The 23,037-nt window shown below is 41.7% G+C and overlaps 2 protein-coding genes across 2 annotated transcripts in view; one reads left to right on the top strand and one right to left on the bottom strand.

Moving 5' to 3' along the window:
- Nucleotides 1-11,675, bottom strand: part of MICU3 (mitochondrial calcium uptake family member 3) — a 56,880-nt gene extending 45,205 nt beyond the window's left edge. The window contains exon 1 of the mRNA XM_074822642.1: nucleotides 11,394-11,675. Within this exon, the coding sequence (XP_074678743.1) occupies nucleotides 11,394-11,675 (282 nt within the window). The remainder of the gene's footprint in view (nucleotides 1-11,393) is intronic.
- Nucleotides 11,676-18,094: 6,419 nt separating this feature from the next.
- Nucleotides 18,095-22,532, top strand: FGF20 (fibroblast growth factor 20). Its single transcript, XM_074821398.1, is given in 5 exon segments — nucleotides 18,095-18,120; nucleotides 18,122-18,173; nucleotides 18,176-18,611; nucleotides 20,870-20,973; nucleotides 22,287-22,532. Coding segments are annotated over 5 exon segments (864 nt in total).
- The last annotated feature ends 505 nt before the right edge of the window (nucleotides 22,533-23,037 follow it).

Below are 23,037 nucleotides of genomic sequence, written 5' to 3'. Positions count from 1 at the left end.
TTTTATGGCCTCAGTTGTAACTAGAAGATTAAATTATGTTTGTAAAACAGACACATCGATTGTGTCTAGAAGAGGTCAACACTTTCTATTTGGAAAAAAAGAAAAAAATCACATGTATAATTACAATGTAACAGAAGACTCGCTATTTCTTAATTTTACATACGGGAGTCTTAGTACTTCAGTACTTTATCTAGGACATTTTAACCAGCCTTCTAGAAGGAAAAAAGACTACTGACTGCGTAGTTCTCTTTCTGGACTGTCTCTAGCCTTTTTGAAATTATTGCTTCTATTGTATGCGTGTGTGTGAAAATGTTTCACTTCAATGGAAAAAACTGTCACAGAAAGTAAGAGTAACAGAAATGCTTATACAATCACTTAATTTTCAGTAGACTGCTCTACATGCAAATATTCTGCACTTCGTGAGGAGCAGGTCTCTGTTTTTTATAATTTTCAAATGATCACCAAATTAAATATGGTGAGAAAGAAAAATAAATCTAACAGCCAGATCTACAAACTCACATTAGAATGACAGAAAAAACCTGAATTATCTTCTGACATACTCACATGCAAGCCAAAATATTTCTGTCCTATGTCACTTGGTGACCAATATTATGGTCTTACTGATCCTTCAGCAGTCCAGTGGCATTCAAGTGGGATTTACACGACACGATTGTTTCAGTAGAGCTTGTAGTGACATAACTGATTATCCCTGTATTTGAAGTTTAATAATCTATTTTATTTTTGATATGTGTTATTTTATCACTGTTAAAAACGTGATTTTGAATACATGCAGGTTGTAAGCATTAATAATAAAGCAGTATTTCTGCAAACTGAAAAGAAACTGCTTCAACGCCATAATAAACATGCAGTACGTACAAACAATTGTAATCAGTCATAATCAATCATACATAATCAGGAGAATCTGTAGATTATGCATCATTCAAGAAATATCACCTTAGTTTTGATCACTGTTAGTATTTGGAGCATGTTGAGATTCTTTGCTCTCAAGAAATTCACACTATCTCAGTTACTATTGCTTAATATTTTGCTTGAGACACTTAGAAAAGCATTTGCTAAGTTCTCAGACACGTATTTCAACACTACCTTAAGTACTCTATGCTACTCTAAGTACAAAATAACATACTGCAAACATAGAATTTTCAAGACATGCTTAAACTTAACTCATGTCAGTATTCAGGTCTGCAAAACCTTAATTTCTGCCTCATTTTAGCCAATCTACAGTTTGACTATATAACAACGCCAATATTTCATGCTCTGGCTCAAAGTCAGTGTAACCTGATTTGAATATAGCCTGCCACCAAAAAAAGCAGTACCTCCCTAAAGGCTCCATACCCTGCATGCCCTTGCTCTGGCACTTTATGTCCATTTTTCCAAGAGTCAAACTGGATAAGGGAGCTGGTCTGACTGAGAACTTTTGTTATGGTGGTGTTATTTTTCAGCCAGATAAATGCCTGGATCTACCCCACAAGAAGAGTTACTTATTTCAAAACCTAGGCCACAGGAACTTCCAGCTTACGGAAAAGAAGATATCACGTGTTCCAGCAGCAAGCTCCACCTACTTCAAGTTAAAGCAAGGGAAAACTAGAAGCTTAAGATTCAATTTATTCCAAGGAATAAAAATATCACTTTATTTTGAACTTTGTGGTTTTATCTGAAAGAACCAAAACAAGTTGTTTCTGCTATTGACCCAACATGAATTCAAACAAACGTACACAGGGCTTAACACATATTAAATCACCGGTCCATACACTAAATGTCCAAATAAAAACAAGGTTTGGCTGCAGAAGACTCCAGGCACATGTCGTAGCAAACTGACAAATAAAACCATCTTTGGGAATAATATTATTTTTATGCAAATTTGTTGTTCAGAGCTTTCCTTCTTCTATTACTGCTTATCAATTTATGTAACATATAGCAACTTTAAGTCTTTTGCATAAAAGCTGTAATTATTAGGAACTAATCAATATGCTAATTAAAAGCCAAGCCATTCTAAAGTATGACCTCAATTCGCATCTCTTCAGGCATTCATTTAAGAAATTCCTCTCAACACGTAACAATGACACATCTCCCGTTTTCCCCAGCATTAGCAGATCATAATCCAGTAAGGCAAGTATGAGAATCTTAGTGATACCAACTACTCTCCATTGATTTATTTCATATTTATGCCCAGGTTACACAATCTTATTGTAGCAGCATTAGTATCAAATCCAGTGGACACATGAACAAAACACAGAAAGCAGATGTTGAATACCTCAGGGAAGGTACTGTTGGTGAAGGAGTGAACAGGATTCAGTAAGATTCCAATTTCTATTTGAAGTTTCAAGAGCTTATCCAGACTAAATCTCTGTAATTATCAACAATCTTCAAAAACTTTCATGAAAGTACATCTCTTTGACAAACAAAAGAGGGGAGATTTTTTTATGCTTCTGTTTACTAATCCTCTTGGCAATCCTGCCTACTAATTACTATGATCTTGTATCATATTATGGTTCTCTGCCTTTTAAAAACTGGACACAGCCATTTCCTTCAAGCAGAATGTCACGAATTTCCCAATATCAGTATTACCTTAATTTTAGGTGTAGCAGGTTAGCTCTGGTTTACCTGAACATGTACACCAACGTACTTTGTTATTAGAACTTTTAGGGGAAAAAAAAGCCCCACAACTGAAACCAAGAATCTAACTGGTAGCCAGAATTTCCATCCTTCCAACCTCACAATTCATGAGGTAAATAAAAAGAGGCAAGACTGAAGCTCATCAGCAGTCATGAACAATATATTATCTTTTCCCTTTTCTCAAAAAAATCTAAGCGTTAGTAGTTCTAACCAAACAGCTCATGGTTATCATCCTTCTGCCCTTCCTCCCTCAAACTCTGGTACATTGTTGCTCCATATTTCACCTCCCACCTGCTGTGCTCCTGTGCCATACCCCTGGAGAAGGACTGCAGAGGGAACACAGCACTTTTTTGGGGTGCTGCTATGCATGGTCTTGGCTTCCATCTACCTTCTGCAAAACCAAGAACAGAGATTGTGTGGCTCTTATAACCTCAGTTTAAATCAGCTGAGGAGAAAAAAATGATCCTAGACTATTTTCTTGCTGTTCCCTAACACAGAAATGTATATACACGTACCTAATTCTCACACAGAGGAGACATTTCAAAGCACTTTCTAAAATGGATTAACTGGATTCAGCACTTACATGCAAATGGCCACCAGGCAAACAAAACAAACATTTCCCATAAGAAAGCCCCTTTTAACATCAGCTTATCAAAACAAGGTAGGTAAAAAATAAATTGAAGACCAAATAGTAATTTGTCAGGGTACTTCTCTGAACGGAGAATATCACTCTTCAGTTGCATGTGTTTCCATTGTAAATCTATCTACAAACATATTACAAACAGATTAAAATATCTGGAAAAGGCCTCAAAAGTTTCAAATTTATTATGCAATGGAAAATATGATGATAATGCTCTCTCACTAACATATTTCAAAGACTTAATATAATTCCTAAAAACTGTTTTCTAGAAGTACTGTATTTAGAGAGGGCCATCTAACGCTACAGTAACGCCACCACGTGTCTCACAGAGTAGTAGCCCTTTAGATGAAGGTCTTTGTTATGGACACTCAACATTTTTGAGTCAATCAACTTTGAAAGCATTCCTTGCAGAACCTCTTTTAGAGTGATACCTCTCTCTGTTTTCTCCCTCTATTCACAGGAAAAGCTTGAGTGAAGAAAATCTAGGCTTTCTATTAAGCAAAATTAGTGTTCAAAACCCGTTCCCATTTTGGGTTCATCTTTCATGCACTACGTCTATCGATGGAGACAAGTCAAAATGCCCTGAAAGTCTGGTGCTCTCACCAAAGGTTTCCACATATTACCTGAATGTCCTCAAAGCATAGGCTAGTCTCCATTTCTGGTCCCATGTTTGTCTTACTGGCTCTCAAACCTCAGGGATATGATCTGTCTGAATTTGGTATAACATGAATTAACCTGTATGGCCTTCCATGCAATAACTCTACATTGCCATGAGATGGCCTAACATGGGACACAAGCTAACAGAGTAGCTAAAATTTTGCAGTAGTTATGACCTCAAACTATCTGAAAATATCAATAAATGGGAATAATATGGCTCAGGTTCAGTATAAGTAAAGTGCAGAAGATAAAACATGACATCATTACCCTTTCTATTAAAAAACACAAAAGAAACGTTCTCAGACAAGTGTCAGTCTCATATTACACTGTCAGTAATTCAGAAGTTTTATTCTGTGGCAAAAGATCTAGTTTTCCCATAGAGACAAGCTTAAACACCAGATACAGGATTTTTCACTTGAAAATTAGAAAAACTGATGCCTACAAGCTCATAAAGCTCTGAAGTAATCTGCAGGAATCCATTATCAAAACCCAGAACAATACTTCAACTCCCAGATTCTCAGAATATCTACAAATAATGAAAAATATTTTACTAAATAGGTAAAAATATACATGCTGTGTGTGCATGCATGAGACAAAAAGCTCCAACCGTATCACATAAAAAACCACAAATCTGCTATGTTCCAAGTCAAATGAGTGTTCTCTTTCTTTTTCCAACTGAGATAAAGGTGAGACTATTTTAGCTAAAGCAGCCAACTTTTACTACTAAAACTGCCTTTTGCTTGCAGTCCAAAATATGTTCTGTTACAGTAGTTTAATCTTTAACTAATTTATTTCAAGTGCATGAGTTTCTTTGAATTTTTGCTTGCAAAGTAATCTGTCTTCCATCAATGAGAATCTGTGCAAATTATTAAAATAAAAAGGTTTTCAAAGCAATGCTGTTCCTTACTTCCTTCGTTTATATTTGTCTTCAGGCTTATTTAATATGCTCCCATGTAGATAAAAGTAGCACAATTCTGTTTTCATGCTGGGTGGCCAAAAGGTTAAACGTCAAGTTCCCAGTGTGGGAAAATCCCAAAGTAGACAAAACTGTTTTGATGCTTACTGAAGCTGTATTTCTAGCAGACTACTTAGATGTAGTACAGCCGACAATTCTGTTTGTTGATCCCGCTTCACTGAGATAAGGACATCATTATATTAAAATATTTACAAGCATAGGAAGCTGGAATGCGTTTAAAATGCTGTAGAAAGTGCCCTGTTCAAATACAATTCTGTTACAAGAAAGCCATGGGGTAACAATGTTTATCTGTAAGCACAGTTATTCCAGAAAACCTCCAAAGTAAGTATTACAGTAAAATATTCTCCAACAGTCCTTCTTACTTTAGTTCCACAGGGAAGTTACTTAATCTCTAGCACGTCTTCAAGAAGTTTAGTCAGTGCTGCAATACATGTCCATATGCTTCACTCCATGCAAGACTAAAACATGCCAGTAGCTGGGTCTGTCCCAAACATGTATCATCCTTTTTTAACATCTTGAGGAACACAGAATTAATGCTGAGAGGTAAACCTTCCTTTTCCTTTAGCATGGCTCTCACTATAGCTGGCTGGCAAGCAATATCCTTCTCAGACTGATGACAGTGAGTAGCTTCAGATGTCATCAGCCAAAGCACAAACCATCTTCCTACATTTGGCAATTGACCTATGACATGAAATGTACAATGCTTGTGTAAAAAAGGTTAACTACAAGCGGTTCTCGTAAAAATTATGCTTTACGCATCTTTTGGAATAGCATCCTCTTTGAGAAGGCAGGATAGTCTCCTCCCTAAGGATTTGCCTTACTTTTGGGAGTTAAAGTCTTGTTCTTCATTTCACAGAGATGGAAATACATGAAGTAATCCACTTAGAAATGTGCTGCTACAAATAAACTTGACCTTCTGAATATTTTCACAAAGAGAGAGTTTGACAGTACTGCTGAGGCACTAGGAAAAAAAAGCTCTGGAAACATCTAAAGTATGCAGCTTCCTTCTCCTGGAAATGAGTGTGTCTTCAAGAAATGTGATAAAGTACATATATGTCTGTCTCTCCCTGCCCTCCTTTTAATTCCTAAATCTCCTCTGAAGGAAGTGATTCTCAGAGAATATTTCATAAATAGAGACCTGGAGTTCACTACCTTTACAAAATGACAACATGATTACAGTAAAGATCTCTTTGGAGTGCAAAGAGGCATTATTGGTATTTCCAAGACTATTTTAATAAGCTTTACAATTGACACAAGAATTTTGGAAGTAAGGAACACGGAAGCAATGAACTAGAGGCCAAATATTAATTCCCCTGAGGAATTCTGACACTGGATTGTATTTTTCTAAAATTGTTATATTTCTCTGAAAAAAACATCATACACAGCTCTTCTGACACGGTAAATACTTCATAAGTAGTATGTTGGATCAGGGCTTTTCTTGGGTCAATACTGTTCTCAGTTGTCAGTACAGAGAATCTGTGTCAAAATAACAGTTCTTTTGAAGAGTTCCTTGCTCTGCGTAAATATCTCCTGGACTCTAAAGGAGCTATCTGTTAGTAGAGCTCTCCCAGTCTTCACCAAAACCTTCAGACACAAAACCAGCAGCTCTTAGCGCAGAATTTTACTTTGGTTCTGAAATGTTATGTGGCAGCAACCCTGGAATTAAAACTGTTGTTTTATTACAGTGTCCAAGATTTAGCTCCGGGTAATCGCATATAAACCCCTGGTCCTCAGGACTGGAATTACTCTCAGAAAGCACCTGGGAAAAAGGAATCCTGTAGGGAGCTTAGCTTCACGCTGCTTCTGTGACAAATCTTACTCTCTACCAGAACACCTCCAACGATATGCTTGGTCAAGCAAGAATTTTTTTGTACTGAGCACATGAGATTTGTCTGTTCAAAAAGTTTGCCACACCACTGACCCCATGTTGATGACACATCTCACAGCTTACTTGACTTCTAGCAAACAGCATCTTCTTACTCACTTGTACATAAATTCACAAATCTTTTGCTCATCAGGTTTTAGACTGTAAGAGTTTCATAGAACAGAGAGATCTGCAGACCATTCTGACACTCTGTTTCTCTAGGAGACTCAAACAGTTTTTTTCAGTTCCTCTCAAATGATGTACTTCATTTCTGAACTGACTGGAATGGGAAAGTGTCCCATCAGTATCTGTGTAATCATCAGTGTTAGTCCTGGAATCTAAAAGTCCTTTTAAAATTTATTGGTTCCACAAATACTACAGCATCAGTAAATGCTAGATGACAGCAGTACAAAGCAACTAATTATCAAGGTATACATGGTAACCTTATATTCTTAAATATTCCATCACTACTGACAAGTCCCATTATTTGGGACTCAGTGATAGAATAGGAAGAGAAGTAGCCTGTAGGGATAATAACTGGGCCCAGCACAACTCTCAAGATACTTTCACAAGTGAGCATTATCTGGAAGCAGGTGACCTGCAATAAGGAAGCTGTTCTTCGAAAGTCAAGACTTAAACTAGGTTAACCACTCTTTTTTAGCATTTAGGGGGATCAGAAACCTATTCTGCCGTCTGCTGGAGCTGCCTACATGAAACAAGAAGGTGATTCCACTTATTACACTTTTACAAAAATTCACCTCAAGAAGTAAGACAGACATGTGGGAATTCACAAACAGATATGCGCACTGGTTTTGGCTGGGATAGCTAACTTCCTTCAAAGTAGCTGGTATGGTGCTAAGTTTTGGCTTTGTGACCAAAACAGTGTTGATGACACAGGGATGTTTCAGCTATTGCTGAGCAGTGCTTGCAGTGTCAAGGCTTGCTCTGTTTCTCACATTGTTGCACCAGCAAGTAGGCCAGGGGTGTACAAGAAGTTGGGAGGGGACACAGGTGGGACATCAGACTGCAGTTGACCAAAGGGATATCCCATAACATATGATACCATGTTCAGCAATAAAAGCTTTGGGAAAGAAGGAGGAAGGGGGCAGCGGGGACATTTGGAGTTATGACATTTGTCTTCCCAAGTCACCATTACACGTGATGGAGCCCTGCTTTCCTGGAGATGGCTGAACACCTGCCTGCCAGTGGGAAGTGGTGAATGAATTCCTTGTTTTGCTTTGCTTGCTCATGCAGCTTTTGCTTTACCTGTGAAACTAATTTTATCTCAACCCATGAGTTTTCTCACTTTTACCCTTCCAATTCTCTCCTCCATTCCGCTGCTAGGGGGTGAGGGAGTGGCTCTGGGGGCTGTGTGGTGGCTGCTGGCCAGGCATAAACCCCAATATGGATGAGACAGCCATAGCTGTCTTGAATACTCTTGAACGCTTCAAATACCCGAATACTTTACATTGTGATACTGTTTTCAGTTATAAACTTACTACATATTAAGCATTAAAAATTAAATCATGCATCATCAATTAATATTTCAGAAAGGATTTTTTTGAATGGAACCAAAAACTATGGGTGGAGATATTTGTTTTGCCCACATTAGAATATTTTTAAACTTTTTAATAATCTCCACCAATTCCACATTTTAAAGGAAGGGATTTCAGGTTTTGCAAGGGCTGGTCACTTTAGTGTCAGGTCTGGGTTTTTTTTAGTGGTTGTTCTGTTAAGAAGTAAGTTAGTTATGATCCTATGCAAACTCTCACCTAAAAATACTCGTTTTGGTTCGCTAAGTCCCCCAAAATTTCAACCTGTTATATGGCCGTTCTAGATCAGAGTCCCAGGGGTGATGCAAGAAACATTCAGTGTAACTGCTTCTACCAGCTGCTGTCAACCTCTATAGCAAGATGCTGAGAGCACAGACATCACCTGCTACTTGCTTCCAATAATCCAAGTAAAAAGCAACTGGGAAAAGCATCCTGCTGGGGGAAAGATTAAGGAAGAAGCATGCAAATGGAAATATTAGCATGAAGTAGAAAAGTTTGGCTTGGATGGAAGGAGAAAAAACAGATGCTGGATGATTTGCTTTGGTAGAATGAAAAGCAGAAAGAATGAAAAATTCAGAAATGAAATGGGGAGCTAGGGAAATAGGGAAGTGGTAGAAAAACAAACCTAGAAAGCCCCAAAAATGGTGTCAGACTTTGTGCATCAGGAATAAAGGAGAAACGTCTTTGACTCCTTGATCTTCCAAAAGCAGCTGAAGAGGATCTCAAGATACTTGAGCCTCATCATTCTTTGTTGGTCAGTACATGATAGAATCATAAAAACCTCCTAGCAAAACGTGTATCACATGTCCATCGAACTCATTTATCCAGAAACTGCAGGTTATCATTCTCCAGCCACCGCTCTAAACACACTCTGCAGTAGATCCAAGAGCTCCAACCTTGATCTTAATAACACTGACACTTATATGACTTTTCATGACAGAATTTTCTACTTCAAATGTTATTATATTTGTTAAACACTTTTAAGGTTGTAAGCTCAGCACTTAAAATTAGGAAATAAAAAAGTTATTGTCACTCAGGCAACATTAATTCAGCCTTCTAATAAAGTATGCTACAATACACTACCATTGCAGAATACCATGAATACCATTCACTGCAATTTGAACACAGTATTTGCATCATTTTTTTCCCCTGGAAGACACCTCTGGAGGTGTTTTAGAAACCTGTAATGAAAGAGTTAGTGCTCATCACAGGTCTAGTGGACAACCATAAATGGAGTACAGATTGCAGATAGAGATCATGGTCAAACTACTGGTAGTTCATTAGCTAGATCCAGTATCAGACTATGGCCTTTCCCCATTGCCATACAAGCCCTTCTGCAGCACGACAGTCAATATTAAAAAACACAGGAACCCACCACCTCAGACCAAAAATTCCACAGCTATTTGATCCTCATTTTGGGGGGGCTTCAGTTGAAAGGATATTTTTTCAGGAATGCTGAGCATTCAGATCTGCGACTTGAAATCAATGAGATCACTCATTCAAAAAATTAAAAACTGCAACGTAAAGCTAGTATTCTGTGATGTCTGTCTGTGCATTTAGTCTGGCCACACAAACAGAGTGAGCATATTTCAAGTTAATCTTTCAAGTTTTCTGCTATGCAAATGGAAAACCAAATTAATTAGAACTCTTTCGCACATAGGAGCATGGTTGTCTTTGAAAAGTAGTCTGTGTCTACATAGAAGATGTATTTTATACATCTTTTTATTTTACAGTGATTCAAATATAACCTTAATTCTGACTTTGTAACCTCAATGTTTTTATAGTGATGTCTGTGAAAATTTGTAACTACACATTACACCAAATTTATGGACTTCTCAAGGGTGCAGTGGCCATATATCCCTTGAAAGACGATGCAGAATTAAGACTGGCTAAGTACAACAATGTAAAGTTCTGTCACATCAAAACAGTATGAAAGGTTGAAAGAGTTTGTCTTTGGTCCTCTGCACCATAGTAACACACTTAAAGACAACAAGTACATGCATAATCAAAAATACCTGGTGCAACTTCCTTTCATAAAGGATGCTGCCAACAGAATCTGCCTTTTGGCTACCAATGCAGTGCAAAAGGGCAAACGACACTCACACTTAAGCCCAAGGCCTCCATTGCAAAAATGTAGTACCTCTTCCCAAACATAACATAAACTTTATCTACAGAAAGCAGGACATTTGCACCACTGATTTCCAGTCTTAACAGATATCATACTGACAAACCGCCTAGTCACGGCTATTGACATTTGTAAAAATACCTAATTTCTTAATGAAAAAACCCTATCGTTACCCTATGTTACATACGGCAGTGCAATAGTTTCTCCCCATCACAGGAAACTTCATTTTCCAGGTTCACATCAAGTGTTTTTTGTTACCCATAGCTAGTCAACCAGTGTTTTCGCAGAATTAGTCCAACTGAAGCGTTACTTACTTGCACCAAGTATCACTTCTTATGACCCTCTGCATAAACCTTTGACTCTACAGAAAATTGTGTATCAGAGATAACTGTCCTAAATATAAAGAAGACGCACAAAGGTTTTGCACCATCAGTAGCGGTTCCATTTGCAAAATAATATCTTCTATTGAAGCAAGGTTTGATTAGGACAGCTCCAGAGAGGAAAAGCAGAGTGGGACGCGCACGGTTTGCACTTTGAGGTGCAGCGAAGTCGTGTCAGCGCCCGCTGTCTGCCACGATGCTTCAGTGACAGCCCTTCTTCCCCGACGGAGGACGGGCGACAAGCTCCGGCCTCTGCCCTCGCCCCCGCGGGCCCTGCCCGCGCAAGCTGCCTCGACCCCTGCCAGGGGCCGGCTCCACGCAGGGCCGCCTCTGCGCCGCAGCCCGGGGAGCGGCTCCGCTGCCGCCTCGCAGAGACGTTTCCACCGCGAAAGGGCGGGGAGCGACGTTCCTCTCCCGCCGCCGGCTCCGGCCGGCTCCGGGGCAGCCCCCGGGGCGCCCCCGCGAGCCGGGCCGGGCCAGGCCGGGCGCGGAGCGAGGCCGCGCTGAGCAGGCGAGCGGCCGCCGGGCCGTTAGGCGGGAGGGGCGCGGCGCGCGCACACCTACCGTCTCCTTGGCAGCGGCCGCCACGGGGATGGGGAGCAGCGCCCGGGCCCCGCCCGGCTCGGCGGCTGCCGGCTCCCGGGAGGGGTCCCGCCGCCGCTCGGTCAGCCGGTACCCCACGTACCCGGCGAGAGCCCCCCCCGCCGCCCAGCCCAGCTCCCGCCGCCACCGCCTCAGCCCCGCCGCCCCGGCCCCGCCGCCGGCCCACAGCCGCCGCGCCGCCTGCGCGCCGGGCGCGGGGCCCAAGCGGCGGCGCCACCGGAGGAGGGTGCGCAGGGCGGCCATGGCCGCCGCTCCGCCCCGGCGACAGGCGGACGGACCCCCGGGGGTGCCGGCAGAAGCCTCGCGAGAAGCGGGGAAGGGGTGGGGAAGCGAGAGGCCCCCTCCAGTCCCCGCCCCGCGCCACCTGCCCTGCCGCGCCGCCGCCGCCGGCCTCCTGCAGCCCCCGCCCGGCCGCCCCCCCCCCCCGCTCCGCCGGCCCTCGCAGCCAGCCGGCCAGGCCAGAGGCACCGGCCGCCGCCGTGGTTGCGGCAGGCGGCGCGCCCGGCGCTCGGGGCAGGCAGCCGCAGGCAGCGCGGCCGTTTTGTGCTTGCGGCGGGCAGCAGCCGGGTCGGCGGGGATGCGAGGTGGTTAGAGCACAGACAGAGAACGGGCGCGGACCTGAATCCCGGCAGCGTACGCCGAAGCGCCTAGGAAGGGCGATGCGCGGGAACTGCCGTGACTGGGGACTGAGGCCGTGCCTGGGCCTCGCCGCAGGCTGGCGCGCAGCCCGTGTCCGCGTCTGCTCGGTAACGGGCGCCAGAGCCCAACCCCGGGTGTGGGGGTAGCCTTGCTGCCAAGGGAGTGTGTGCCCGCACGACCCAGCCATGTATCCCTGCGGAACCTGGGAGCACCAGCTTCGGAAAAGGAAGAGCTTCCAGCCTCGTAACCCTGAAGGCTGGAGGTGACTGCAGCATGAAGAGCGTTCACTGTTTTACTGCCAAGGCTTTGTTAAACGTGATCCTAGTTATCCTTATTAGAATGAAGATTGCTGCGACTTCATTGACCCTGTCAAGCCTAGTAATGTCCCAGCCTGTTTCCAAAGCCTTGAAAACTCTTGGCGCATACCCTATATACAGCTGAAACTTAAATCATAGAATCATAGAATGGTTTGGGTTAGAAAGGACTTTAAAGATCATCTAGTTCCAACCCCTCTGCCGTGGGTAGGGACACCTTCCACTAGATTGATGAAGGTTGTTTCAGATAAACTGAAATTAAACGTGTTGTCTCTGATACTAACATTTGGCATATTAAATTTTTGATTTTAAAATTTATTGAAAGCTGACAGCCTGCGGGACTATTCCATAATTTTTTGAACTGTGCAGTAAAGTGTCCATAGGTCGCACTTAGTCCCATGAGGAAGAGTTTTTAGAAATGAAATGTGAAATGGAGCTAAATAACTTACCAACAGAGAATAATGCTGTCCTTTACTGTTCTTAGACTGATCTAGGTAACCTTCATTCTGTTTGGTTGCCTACTGCATTGTTGCATTGGGACCCAGTTTAAATACTTCATTCCCTAAATACCGTAGGCTGGCAACTTGTGCCTTCCCCAGGTCCTTCTGACCTCTCCCTCCAATACCTCTCTCTACACCTCAGGTTCCCAGAACTATTTCAAGCATATTTGCTGTTCCTTTCAGAATGACCCCAGACTACAGTATCTCTTACCCTTTTATACTCTTGTGTTATGAAGCCTTGTCATGAGGAAACCACAGACACTTGCCATGTCAGCAGCCTCTCCTCTGATAAATATTCTTGGCTGCAGGCAGCCTCCTCAGCATAACCAAGCACTAGTTTAATACCAGTTGCTAAAGATGAACATGTTCTTTTGTCCTTACCTGGTGCTGAGGGGGCATAGGCCATGTCAGGGATTTCATGTTAGGGCATTCTCCATGGTACAACTCACGTTGCCACCTACGTTACCTTGAAACTTCATAAACTGCACACAAACGTTTCAAGTCACAGCAGACCTTATGGCATTTTTTGCAATGGTCAGGTGCAGCCTCAGTCTTTTTCTTTGTATATAGGTTCTTCCCAATTTTCAGTCAGTTTGGGTTTTTTTTTCCTAAATCTTTGATGGCTTTGTATATTATTATGAAACAAGATTTCAGAAAATACAGAGACTGTAACTCATTTTAATAGGTTTAAGACACTCTCATGCATTTTCAATGTCTAAGAAACATTTCAGTGGTTATGATATTGTGTCAAGGGAGGACTGTGGCCATGTTTATCAACCATCAATCTGACAGATCATACTAGTGTATGAGTTACCTCAGAGCTATGCCTGGAAAGGCAGGTGTCTGGAATGAATGATAGAGTTACTGCATTTCTTTCAATATTTTAGAATACCATAAGCCAATTCATCCTTCAAGTAATTCCCTTGACTTCATTATTCCCATCTGTTAAAAACTGTCATTTTTGTTCATTTTTTTTGATGTCTACTGCTTTATGTGTAACTATATGTATATGTAAGTATGTGTAAGTATGTTATATGTACATTTCCCAAGCGAAAGTCTTGTCTCCAAATCTGAGGTACACCTCTGTACTAAATGCCAATATAAAGGCCAATATTTAGATGTCAGATGCTTAGCATGACTGAAACTCAAGTATTTCTCCTGCATTACATGACTGAGCATCCAGTCTGGAAAATTTTGTAAAACATGGCTCTTGGATCTTTTCAGTTCCAGCTGCCTCATTAGGAGACATCATTCACCAACACAATTACCTTTTTAAAATAGTCTAGTTTTTCCATTTGATTGGAAAAGAAACCGCTTTTGGTCAATGTACTGTCCCAAAGTAAACCTGTTTGCTGGATGACTCATCAGTCACCCATACTGTAGACATGAAGCATGAGTTATCTCCCTGTTCACATTGTTTCCCTGAAATTGGTTAGCCACATTTTAATGACTTTTCAATAACACCTTTAGGCTAATCTTTTTTTTTACTTCAAAAAATCCAATTGACACCTGTAACTACTTACACCTGGGTATGTTAGTCAGAACTTCCCTGATGAGGTGTTTGCTTAGGAACAAGAGCGCAATTTATTTGTGCAGCAAGTCAAAAACCGTAAGCTGTCTGCACATTGTGTGTGTGCAGATTTGGAAACCATATAATTAAGTAAATCAAGGTGTTTTTTATCCAATGATCCACTTACAGAACTAATATAAAACCTGCCAAATGAGACATTTGAATGTTGATATATGTGAAAGAGGTCCATTCTCACTGTATGTAACTGGATGTGAATGTGTGCTCACTACTTAGCTTCTCTGTCTCATTCTGTTTATACAGGAGTTATTCACGTGTATCCACAAAAAGATGGACAATAAAATCATGAATCTTAAAAAGCCCTATGAATTTCTGTCTTCATTTAAAGAAATAAAAGAAACGTAGAACTTCCTTTCCATAGGAAAATAATTTTTTCAGCATTACTTTTCCCTCATCTGAGTTTTTGTAAACAGGTAGATATATTTATATATACATGTATATATACATGCATACATACCTGTATCAATTCAGAAGAAAAAGTTCTGAATGCTTTTAAAGTCTGCATGTATTGGATTTAAAAGGCTTTAGATCATCAGATTGTGATCTGATTTGTACATGCAACCTTGAAAATGATTCTGTTCTCTTCTTCCTAGTAAATCCTGCACAAGAATACATCGTATTTTACTCAGACATGCAGTGCTCTGAATGGCTGTCACTGTAACTTCTGTATGTTCTGCTTGTCTTGCTGAAAGCAGCCAACCATGTGTTCTTGTCCAAATCTAGGAAGAATCTGGAACTGACTATGATACACAGGTATCCCCAGCTGGACATATTCCTTTATGTTCTACTCAGTAGTTTTTGTTCCACCCTGTGTTTGCTTTCTCATGTATTCATGAACACCCCCCTTCATTCTCCTAGCCAATATTTTATTATATCATTAAAATTTTATAGCTGGCACAGCACTGTTGTAAGGGAGTTCTAAAATTAGTAAAGGTGCAATAAATTTCAGGACCTAAAGTTTTACATCTAAAAGCTTTATTTTAACCAACCTGATAGATAGATAGATAGATAGATAGATAGATAGATAGATAGATAGATAGATCCGTCTCTGTATGTATATATATATTTATATAGAGAGAGAGACTATCTATGAGATATTTCGGTCCATTGCTTTCTCTCCTGCCTTGGTAGTCACTGGGTTTTGCCTATGACAATGTGCTATTAGGAAATATACAGAAATTATATTGTCTATAGAAGCCTTAACTGCTTGCTATGGAAATAAAAACTTGACCACATATGTATTTGTTCAATGACACCGAAAGTGCGGTCTCTAGGAAGTATACGTCGAGTTGATTAGATTATACTGTATACTTTAAGTTGAATTATGTACTCTTGTAAAAACACTCTTCAGAATTATTTAACTTCCCATGGTATAGTCTCAGAAGGTGCAAAAAAAAAAACTTTAGTGTTATCTTTTCCTGTCACATGACTAGTGCAAACACCAAAAAAATTCTTATCTTTTTGTTTCTTTTCTGGTACTTTATAAAACAGCATAACCGGTTTAGTGCCCAGACATTAAAGACTCCACTCGGAAAAGATCGACGTTATATATTCCACTCTACTTTAAATGTTTCCATTATATACCAGGAAAGATTTAGCCATAAGGGTCTTCCAGTGTGCGATGGCTGAGGATTTTTTTTTTTAAAAAAAGACTTCCTTACTGGGGACAGTAGTGCCATCTAACCAGAAGAAGCCTCTGCTGTTTGTAGGACTCAGAGAGCACTGCTTGGGCCTGGCAACATTATCTGTACTGAAGCATGTTTAGACTTAGAAGAATATGCCTCCTCCATTTAGCTGTACCATCCTAGTGCATGCCCTGCAACTTAGCAGCTGTGATGAACAGTTTGATCTTAACCTGCCAGTCATGTCAATAAAAATACTTGATGAGTGTTTCAAACGTTTTAGGTATATTTGAGTAATCAGTGTACAGGCTACTTGAGAAATAGGTGCCATATAGATTATTCAACTTTGATCTATTTCTTTGATTTAGCACTGCAATTAAGTAGATTTGGTTCAAAGAGAAAGCTCATTGGTTGATGTTTTACACTGATGTGATAATGTTTACACAGATGTGCTTTGAAATCTCAATTATGGTGGATTTTTGGGTCCCACCACATGACAGGCTCCTGTTATCTGAAAGGTAAAATAATATAACATCTATCTGTAACTGCCTTCAGAGCAGGTCTGCCTGTACTCTCTTCTGAGGTGATTTATCTGATCATTGTATTTAGCATTAATTTTTTCAGTTTTAAATCCCTCCACAGTAAATCACTTGCTTTAAAGCAGCCTTTTTATAATTCAGGTGCATACAGGGGCAGTACTTAGGACTGCAATGATGAAAAGGTATAGCATTACCTGCTTTAAAGCACCTGCCAATTAATTAGCCCTATACTCTCCATAGCAAATAAAGCTAAGCAGTCAAATCCATTTGATCTCTCAGATTTAGACTGTGACTGAAAAGACCACGGAGCAAGACGGGGGAACTAATCTTTCACGATTCTCTGCAACTTTTTTGTTTAAATGAAACCTTAAACCACCAAGCGATTCTCTCGAACTTTTGAAAGAACTGACTATGAAAGATCTTTGCGTTTAATACCGTGTTTTAACATCGGCAAGGAACTGCATTGCGTATCTTGAACTCTAAGATGGGTCATGTAGTTTGAGCCCTAAAATTCTTTAGATGTTACAGAAAAAGCAGCAAAAAAGACAAAAGCCAAGCTCTTAGTTTTAATATACCGCTGTTTTACCATCACTAATAATGAACGTGTGTTCCACCACTACGTTTGCATGCATGAACCATTCTACTCTGGGCATGAAAAAAAGGCCTATGCTCATCTGGAACAGGACAGCGAAGTCCTAAATTGATTCAAAACACTGTAGAAAGATGGGAGAGATCTTTCAGTAGATGGTATTGTTGCTAATTTGTGATGCTTACAGACTTTGGTTACGGGCCCAATGCAAAACTCCAAAGAAGATGGATTAGATGAGGCACCTCTCAATCTTTCTTTCTTCTTCTCTGCAGGTTTTGAAAATATTTATCCCAAACCACGGGCCTGCCCATTTATGTTTTCAAGGTGGTGTGTCGATACCCAAATGCTATAGATCAGTTTCATGTCACATTAATGATAAATTAAATGTGAGGGAGAATTTGCAGAGGGGAAAACACCTCCCTGACTATGCCAATTTCTTTAGAAATTCCCCTCCTTGTAGCTGAAGTGATAAAAGGAAAGGGTAATGCATGTACATTTTATTAGCGTTTTAGAAACAGGGAGTAAAACTGTCAGATCTTTGGTTTTTCTCTTTCATGTGTGTCTGGGCAGGTCTAACCCTCAGGTAACGCCCTTTCTCCTTCTTGCCTCCTGCCTCCCCTTGCACCTGTCCACCTAGTGCCCCGGCAGCTCCCGCCCGGCCCCGCTGCCCGCTGCCCGCTGCCCGCCGCCCGCCGCCCGCTGCCCGCTCCGGGGCTGCCCCCCCCGCGCGGCCGTGGGTGCGTGTCTGCGCGCGGGAGGTGCGCCAGAGCTCCCTCCCCGCCGTCAGCTCAGATCAGAGGAAGGTGCGAGGAGAGGGGGAGCCGGTTTACAATTTCAAACGCAGCCTCCCCGCGGAGGGCTTCATTAGCATATGTCAGGGGGACCGCCGTATATATATATACACACGCGGGGCGTATAAACACCACCCCGCCGCCTGGCTCTCACCGGCTCGGCTCGGCTCGGCTCAGCACGTCTCGGCCCTGCCGGCTCCCCATGCTTGGGGCCCCGCCGCGCCCCGCCACATGCCCGCCGGCAGAGGCCGGCAGCCGCTCTCCGCCGCCGCGCCCTAGCCCGCTCGCCCCGCGCCCCCATGGCTCCGCTGGCCGAGGTGGGGGGCTTCCTGGGCGGCCTGGACGGCCTGGGGCAGCCGGTGGGCGCCCACTTCCTGCTGCCGCCCGCCGGGGAGCGCCCGGCGCTGCTCGGGGACCGCCGGGAGCGGGCGGCCCGCGGCGGCGGCGCGGCGGCGGCAGCGGCGGCGGCAGCGGCGGACCTGGCGCACTTGCAGGGCATCCTGCGGCGACGGCAGCTGTACTGCCGCACCGGCTTCCACCTGCAGATCCTGCCCGACGGCAGCGTGCGCGGCACCCGCCAGGACCACAGCCTCTTCGGTAGGCGGCTGCGGCACGGCCCCCGGCCGCGCTCTGCGCTCCCACGCGTGGGTGCGTGCGCGTGTAACGGGCACGGGTGTAGCTCGGCGCAAGCGTGTGTACCGGGCCGTGAGCGGCCGGGCGGCGGGAGGGAGGTGGGGTGCCGGTGCTGCTGGGGCAGGCGGGTGAGCTCGGTCCTGGCCTCACCCGTCGCCGTTAAACCGCGGGGGCCGCTGCGGGGCGAGGTAGCGAGCGAGGGCGGTGCAGCCGGTGGGAGCCGGGAGGTCACGCGTGTGCGCCTCGCTCAGCTGGGCGGGAGGTCTGCGGGCCGGCCCGCAGGCTTCGCGGGAAGGGCCGAAAGTCAGACCGCTCCTTTTTGTCTTCACTGTGTGGGAACTTCTCGGGTCCTCGTAGAACAGTACAGCTCCCGGACTCGGGCAGGCTGACCCGTGGGCTGCGTTAGGCTGCTTTGTTTTGCAGGGCAGAAAGTTGAAGCAGGGGGGGGCCTAAAATGCCTCTTTGCTCAAATACTTAAAATGCTTCCCGGTCAACTTTCTCTGTCAATAAACCAAAAGGAGGTGAAGACAATCCCCAAATGTAAACGTTTCCTGTGATATAAGAGTAAATCCGAAATAGTAGTTGTAGGAACTGGACATCTGAACAAACCTGCCATTGTCAACTACATGTGAGTTTTTGTGTGCGTTGATTTAGCAGTTGTAAAAAGGTGATTAAAGAGTTTCCTATCATCCTCCCCATAGCCAAAACAATCTGCTGGAATGGCTCTTAATTGCTTTTATAACACATGGATGCTTTCAGAAGTAAAAGAGCAGTAGTCAGACAGTTCTCAGAAGGAAGATTTCCTACAGCATGTAAACATGAAATAAATCTTTGCTTTAAAAGAAAAAAAAGTTAGCCCCACATCAAACATTTACTGGGCTTTTTAGAAATGTTCTGCCTTTACCACTACTCTCGGCAGGTTTGTCTGATGTGGTTGCTTTGTGGGTTGAATCACCTGCTTATTATAGTTTTGAAAAAGGGTGGCTTTGAAAATGATACCAGAAAGACAAAATACCTCCACCTCTTTCTATGGGACTTTGTGCTTTAGGAACTGGAAAACTAGGATGATTTACATGCAACAGAGTTTTTAATGCTCACTCTTTGTGAAGGATTTATTTTCTTTGCTGCTTGGTAATATAAATAAGAAACCTGCCAAAGCTCAATTAAAATTCAAAACATTTTAAATTATTGTATAGTCCAGACAGTCCATCTGTCTGAGAGTGAAAAATGGTCCTGAATGAAAAAGAGTAATCATAAATACAGCAAGTAGGCAAAAAGTCACAATCAAAATCAAATGCACTATTTAAAACCACTTATCTTAGATTCAGTTTTTTAATGTTTTGTGGTTTTGCTGCTGCACAGCAAAATCTTAATGTATCATTCTAGAACAACTTCTTTTTGAGGCTTTGTTTACATTGTTAACAACTTCCAAAAAGCCAGTTCACACATTCCCTTTCTTTCATGTTTTGTATGTACTGTAATCTGTGCATATCAATTGGTTAAACATGTTGGCATACCCTTGCCAAATTCGGGCTTCAAATAGTGCCTCATGTCCCGAATACTTTATATTATTAATATATATTACATTTTGGGGCAAATGTAATATAAATAATGCTATAATCCAAACATTAGCAAATAAGCAGCATATTTCATGCACATAAAAAGCCAGCACTGAAGTCAGCAAGTTGTGTCAAGAGGTGTGGGCCCATATGCTAGATAAGATGTCTGGCAAATACTTTCTATTTTCCCATGGGTAGATTCTGTTATATAAAATTCCCATCTGTACTTTGATTTCCATTCAAATAATCTAATAATGGATGTGGTTTTTTGAGATAATGCTACAGAGAAAGTAAAGTATATTTTCAGATAATTCAAACCTATCTTCCAATGTTTGAGTAGGCAGTTTAGCAAATAGTGTATAATCATTCTAGATTCCAACTGCAGAGTACCGAAGGCTTTAGACTCAGTGCTGAATAAAATCCTTTCATACTCAACATTAAAAAAAAGTTTCTTAAATGGTATAGGATTCTTCTTTCTAGATGAGGCTTCTCAGACTGCTTTCCTGTGAATGTGGTATACATTTCCATATAGTATTTGGAATTTCAGAGAAACTAGGCCACATGTATTATAATATGTACATTTTCTACTTGCTTTCAGCCGCATTGTGGATGCTATGTATTGTATACTTACAAGTTGAATTAAAGCAATCTCTTTTTTTCCAGGTATCCTTGAATTCATCAGTGTGGCAGTGGGACTGGTCAGTATTAGAGGCGTGGACAGTGGCCTTTACCTAGGAATGAATGAGAAGGGAGAACTCTATGGCTCTGTAAGTACCACTTTCATATCAGCTCATACATGCTGAGGTTTTGATTCACTTCTTAGCACTATGCAAGCCCCTTGAGTAGCTAGCTGATGTCATCTTAGCTTTCAAAACACTAACATCTTTTCCTGTTGAAATGTGTAATATATTTGTAAAGCATACAGTATAGCCTTGGATACTAAAGATTTGATGGGAAAAGTTTCTCTGTCCTAGATGAAGAGAACAGAAAAGAAATATTCCTCTTAAATTATAAACTGAAATCATCGTAAATAAATAGCTGAATTAAACCAGCTATTCAAGCATTTAAGTTGCCTGCTATCTAATTTTCTTTTTATCAATACTGCAAATTTATCATAGTGTGTACTCTATCATCAAAAACATTGAATGCAACTGGAAAAAAGTTAAAAGGATAGTTATGGAACAAATAAACAACAATTAATATAGTACCCTGACTTACTTTATGTGTAGCGTAATGCTCCTTTACAAATCAACAGGTGGTACTTCCAGGTACCACCTTTTTAACATAAAAGCATTCTTTTAAATGATGGGAAAAAGGATAATACCGTATGTCACAGATGGGTATCACTGTTACTTGAAAAATCTGAATGGTGCAAGAGTACTGGCAGTAGTTGTAGATCCTGACTGGAATATTTGTGTTTAAGAATGAAAATAAGCTTGTACTCATTACACTTGATTTGTATCTATTGAATAACTTCAGCATATGACCGTAAAAATAGAATCTTTGTTTTTTCCAATACTGTCAGGGTAATAACAGTCTTAGACTCTTCTCCTTTCAAATCTTAAGACATCTTCAGATAAAATATTCTGTCCCTCAGTTCTTTTGGTCATTGTTAGTCCTGTTTAAAATGTGAGAAGTGATGCACACCACAAAGAACACATGAAAATATATTCCTGATGTGTTACATTGCACCTGAGTCTCTCCACTAAATCTCATTTCTGGAACTGTAGATACCCCAAGACAGAGATCTATATAATATAGTTCCTGTAGGTCAGGTGAATTTTAGTTAAATCATAAATAAGTAATGCCTTCTTAGAGAGAGAGTTATCAATTTCATGTTTAAATCCAAAATTGTACATGTACAGGTCCATTTTTCAGAAGAATAAAGATTAAAGTAGGCTCCCAAACTCAGTGTCAGCTCCACATACTCTTCCTGGGTTTGATTTGTTGACAGTTATATGAACAGTAAGCCTGCACAAAGCCTAAAACATTTCATTTATTTTTATCATATTTTTTTTCACGTGTGTTCAGATATATAGCAACAACTTGACTTATTTTTCTTCACTGTTTCTTTCTGTAGGAGAAACTAACTTCTGAATGCATCTTCAGGGAACAGTTTGAGGAAAACTGGTACAACACTTACTCATCCAACGTGTACAAACATGGAGATTCGGGGCGGCGATACTTCGTAGCACTTAACAAAGATGGTACTCCCAGAGATGGGGCAAGGTCCAAAAGACATCAGAAATTCACACATTTCTTGCCCCGGCCTGTGGATCCTGAAAGAGTTCCAGAACTGTACAAAGATGTGTTAGGATACAGCTGAGGAAGGAGATGACTTTGGAAAAGCCCCATACTGGAGCTGTTGCCACTGCTTTCATAGCAATACCAGCATGAGGAACCTGCAGAGGTCTAGGATGCTGGATTGGAAGAATCTACGTTGTGATAGGCAGGCCTCTGTTTTCTAACCTTTGGATTTAGGAGACAAAGCCTTAAAGCTGAGAGTCGGCCAGCCTCCTTCAAACTCGTTGAACTGTTTGGTAGCCAGTAACCAGAGGGAAGTTGGAGTGTGACTTTTTTAAAAATAACAAACTCTTGGCAATTTTGTCTGGATTACCTATGGTACATAAATTAGCAAAGAACTACCTACATCATGTGGATGAGACAAGAGCTAGAAGAAATATAAATAAATGGACTGTAAAACAGTAATAAATCCTGAGAACTGTATATGAAGTTTTAGTGGCTCCACTTTAGTGATGGACCTTAGATGTCGATGCATCATAGTCAGAGCTGGAACTTTTCTTCAGGATGGACCTATTTATACATCTCCA

Source organism: Strix aluco, chromosome 4, assembly GCF_031877795.1.
Source record: "Strix aluco isolate bStrAlu1 chromosome 4, bStrAlu1.hap1, whole genome shotgun sequence".
Classification (NCBI taxonomy): Eukaryota; Metazoa; Chordata; class Aves; order Strigiformes; family Strigidae; genus Strix; species Strix aluco.
The sequence above is the reverse complement of the archived record's forward strand: the minus strand, read 5'-3'. Positions and strand labels throughout refer to the sequence as shown.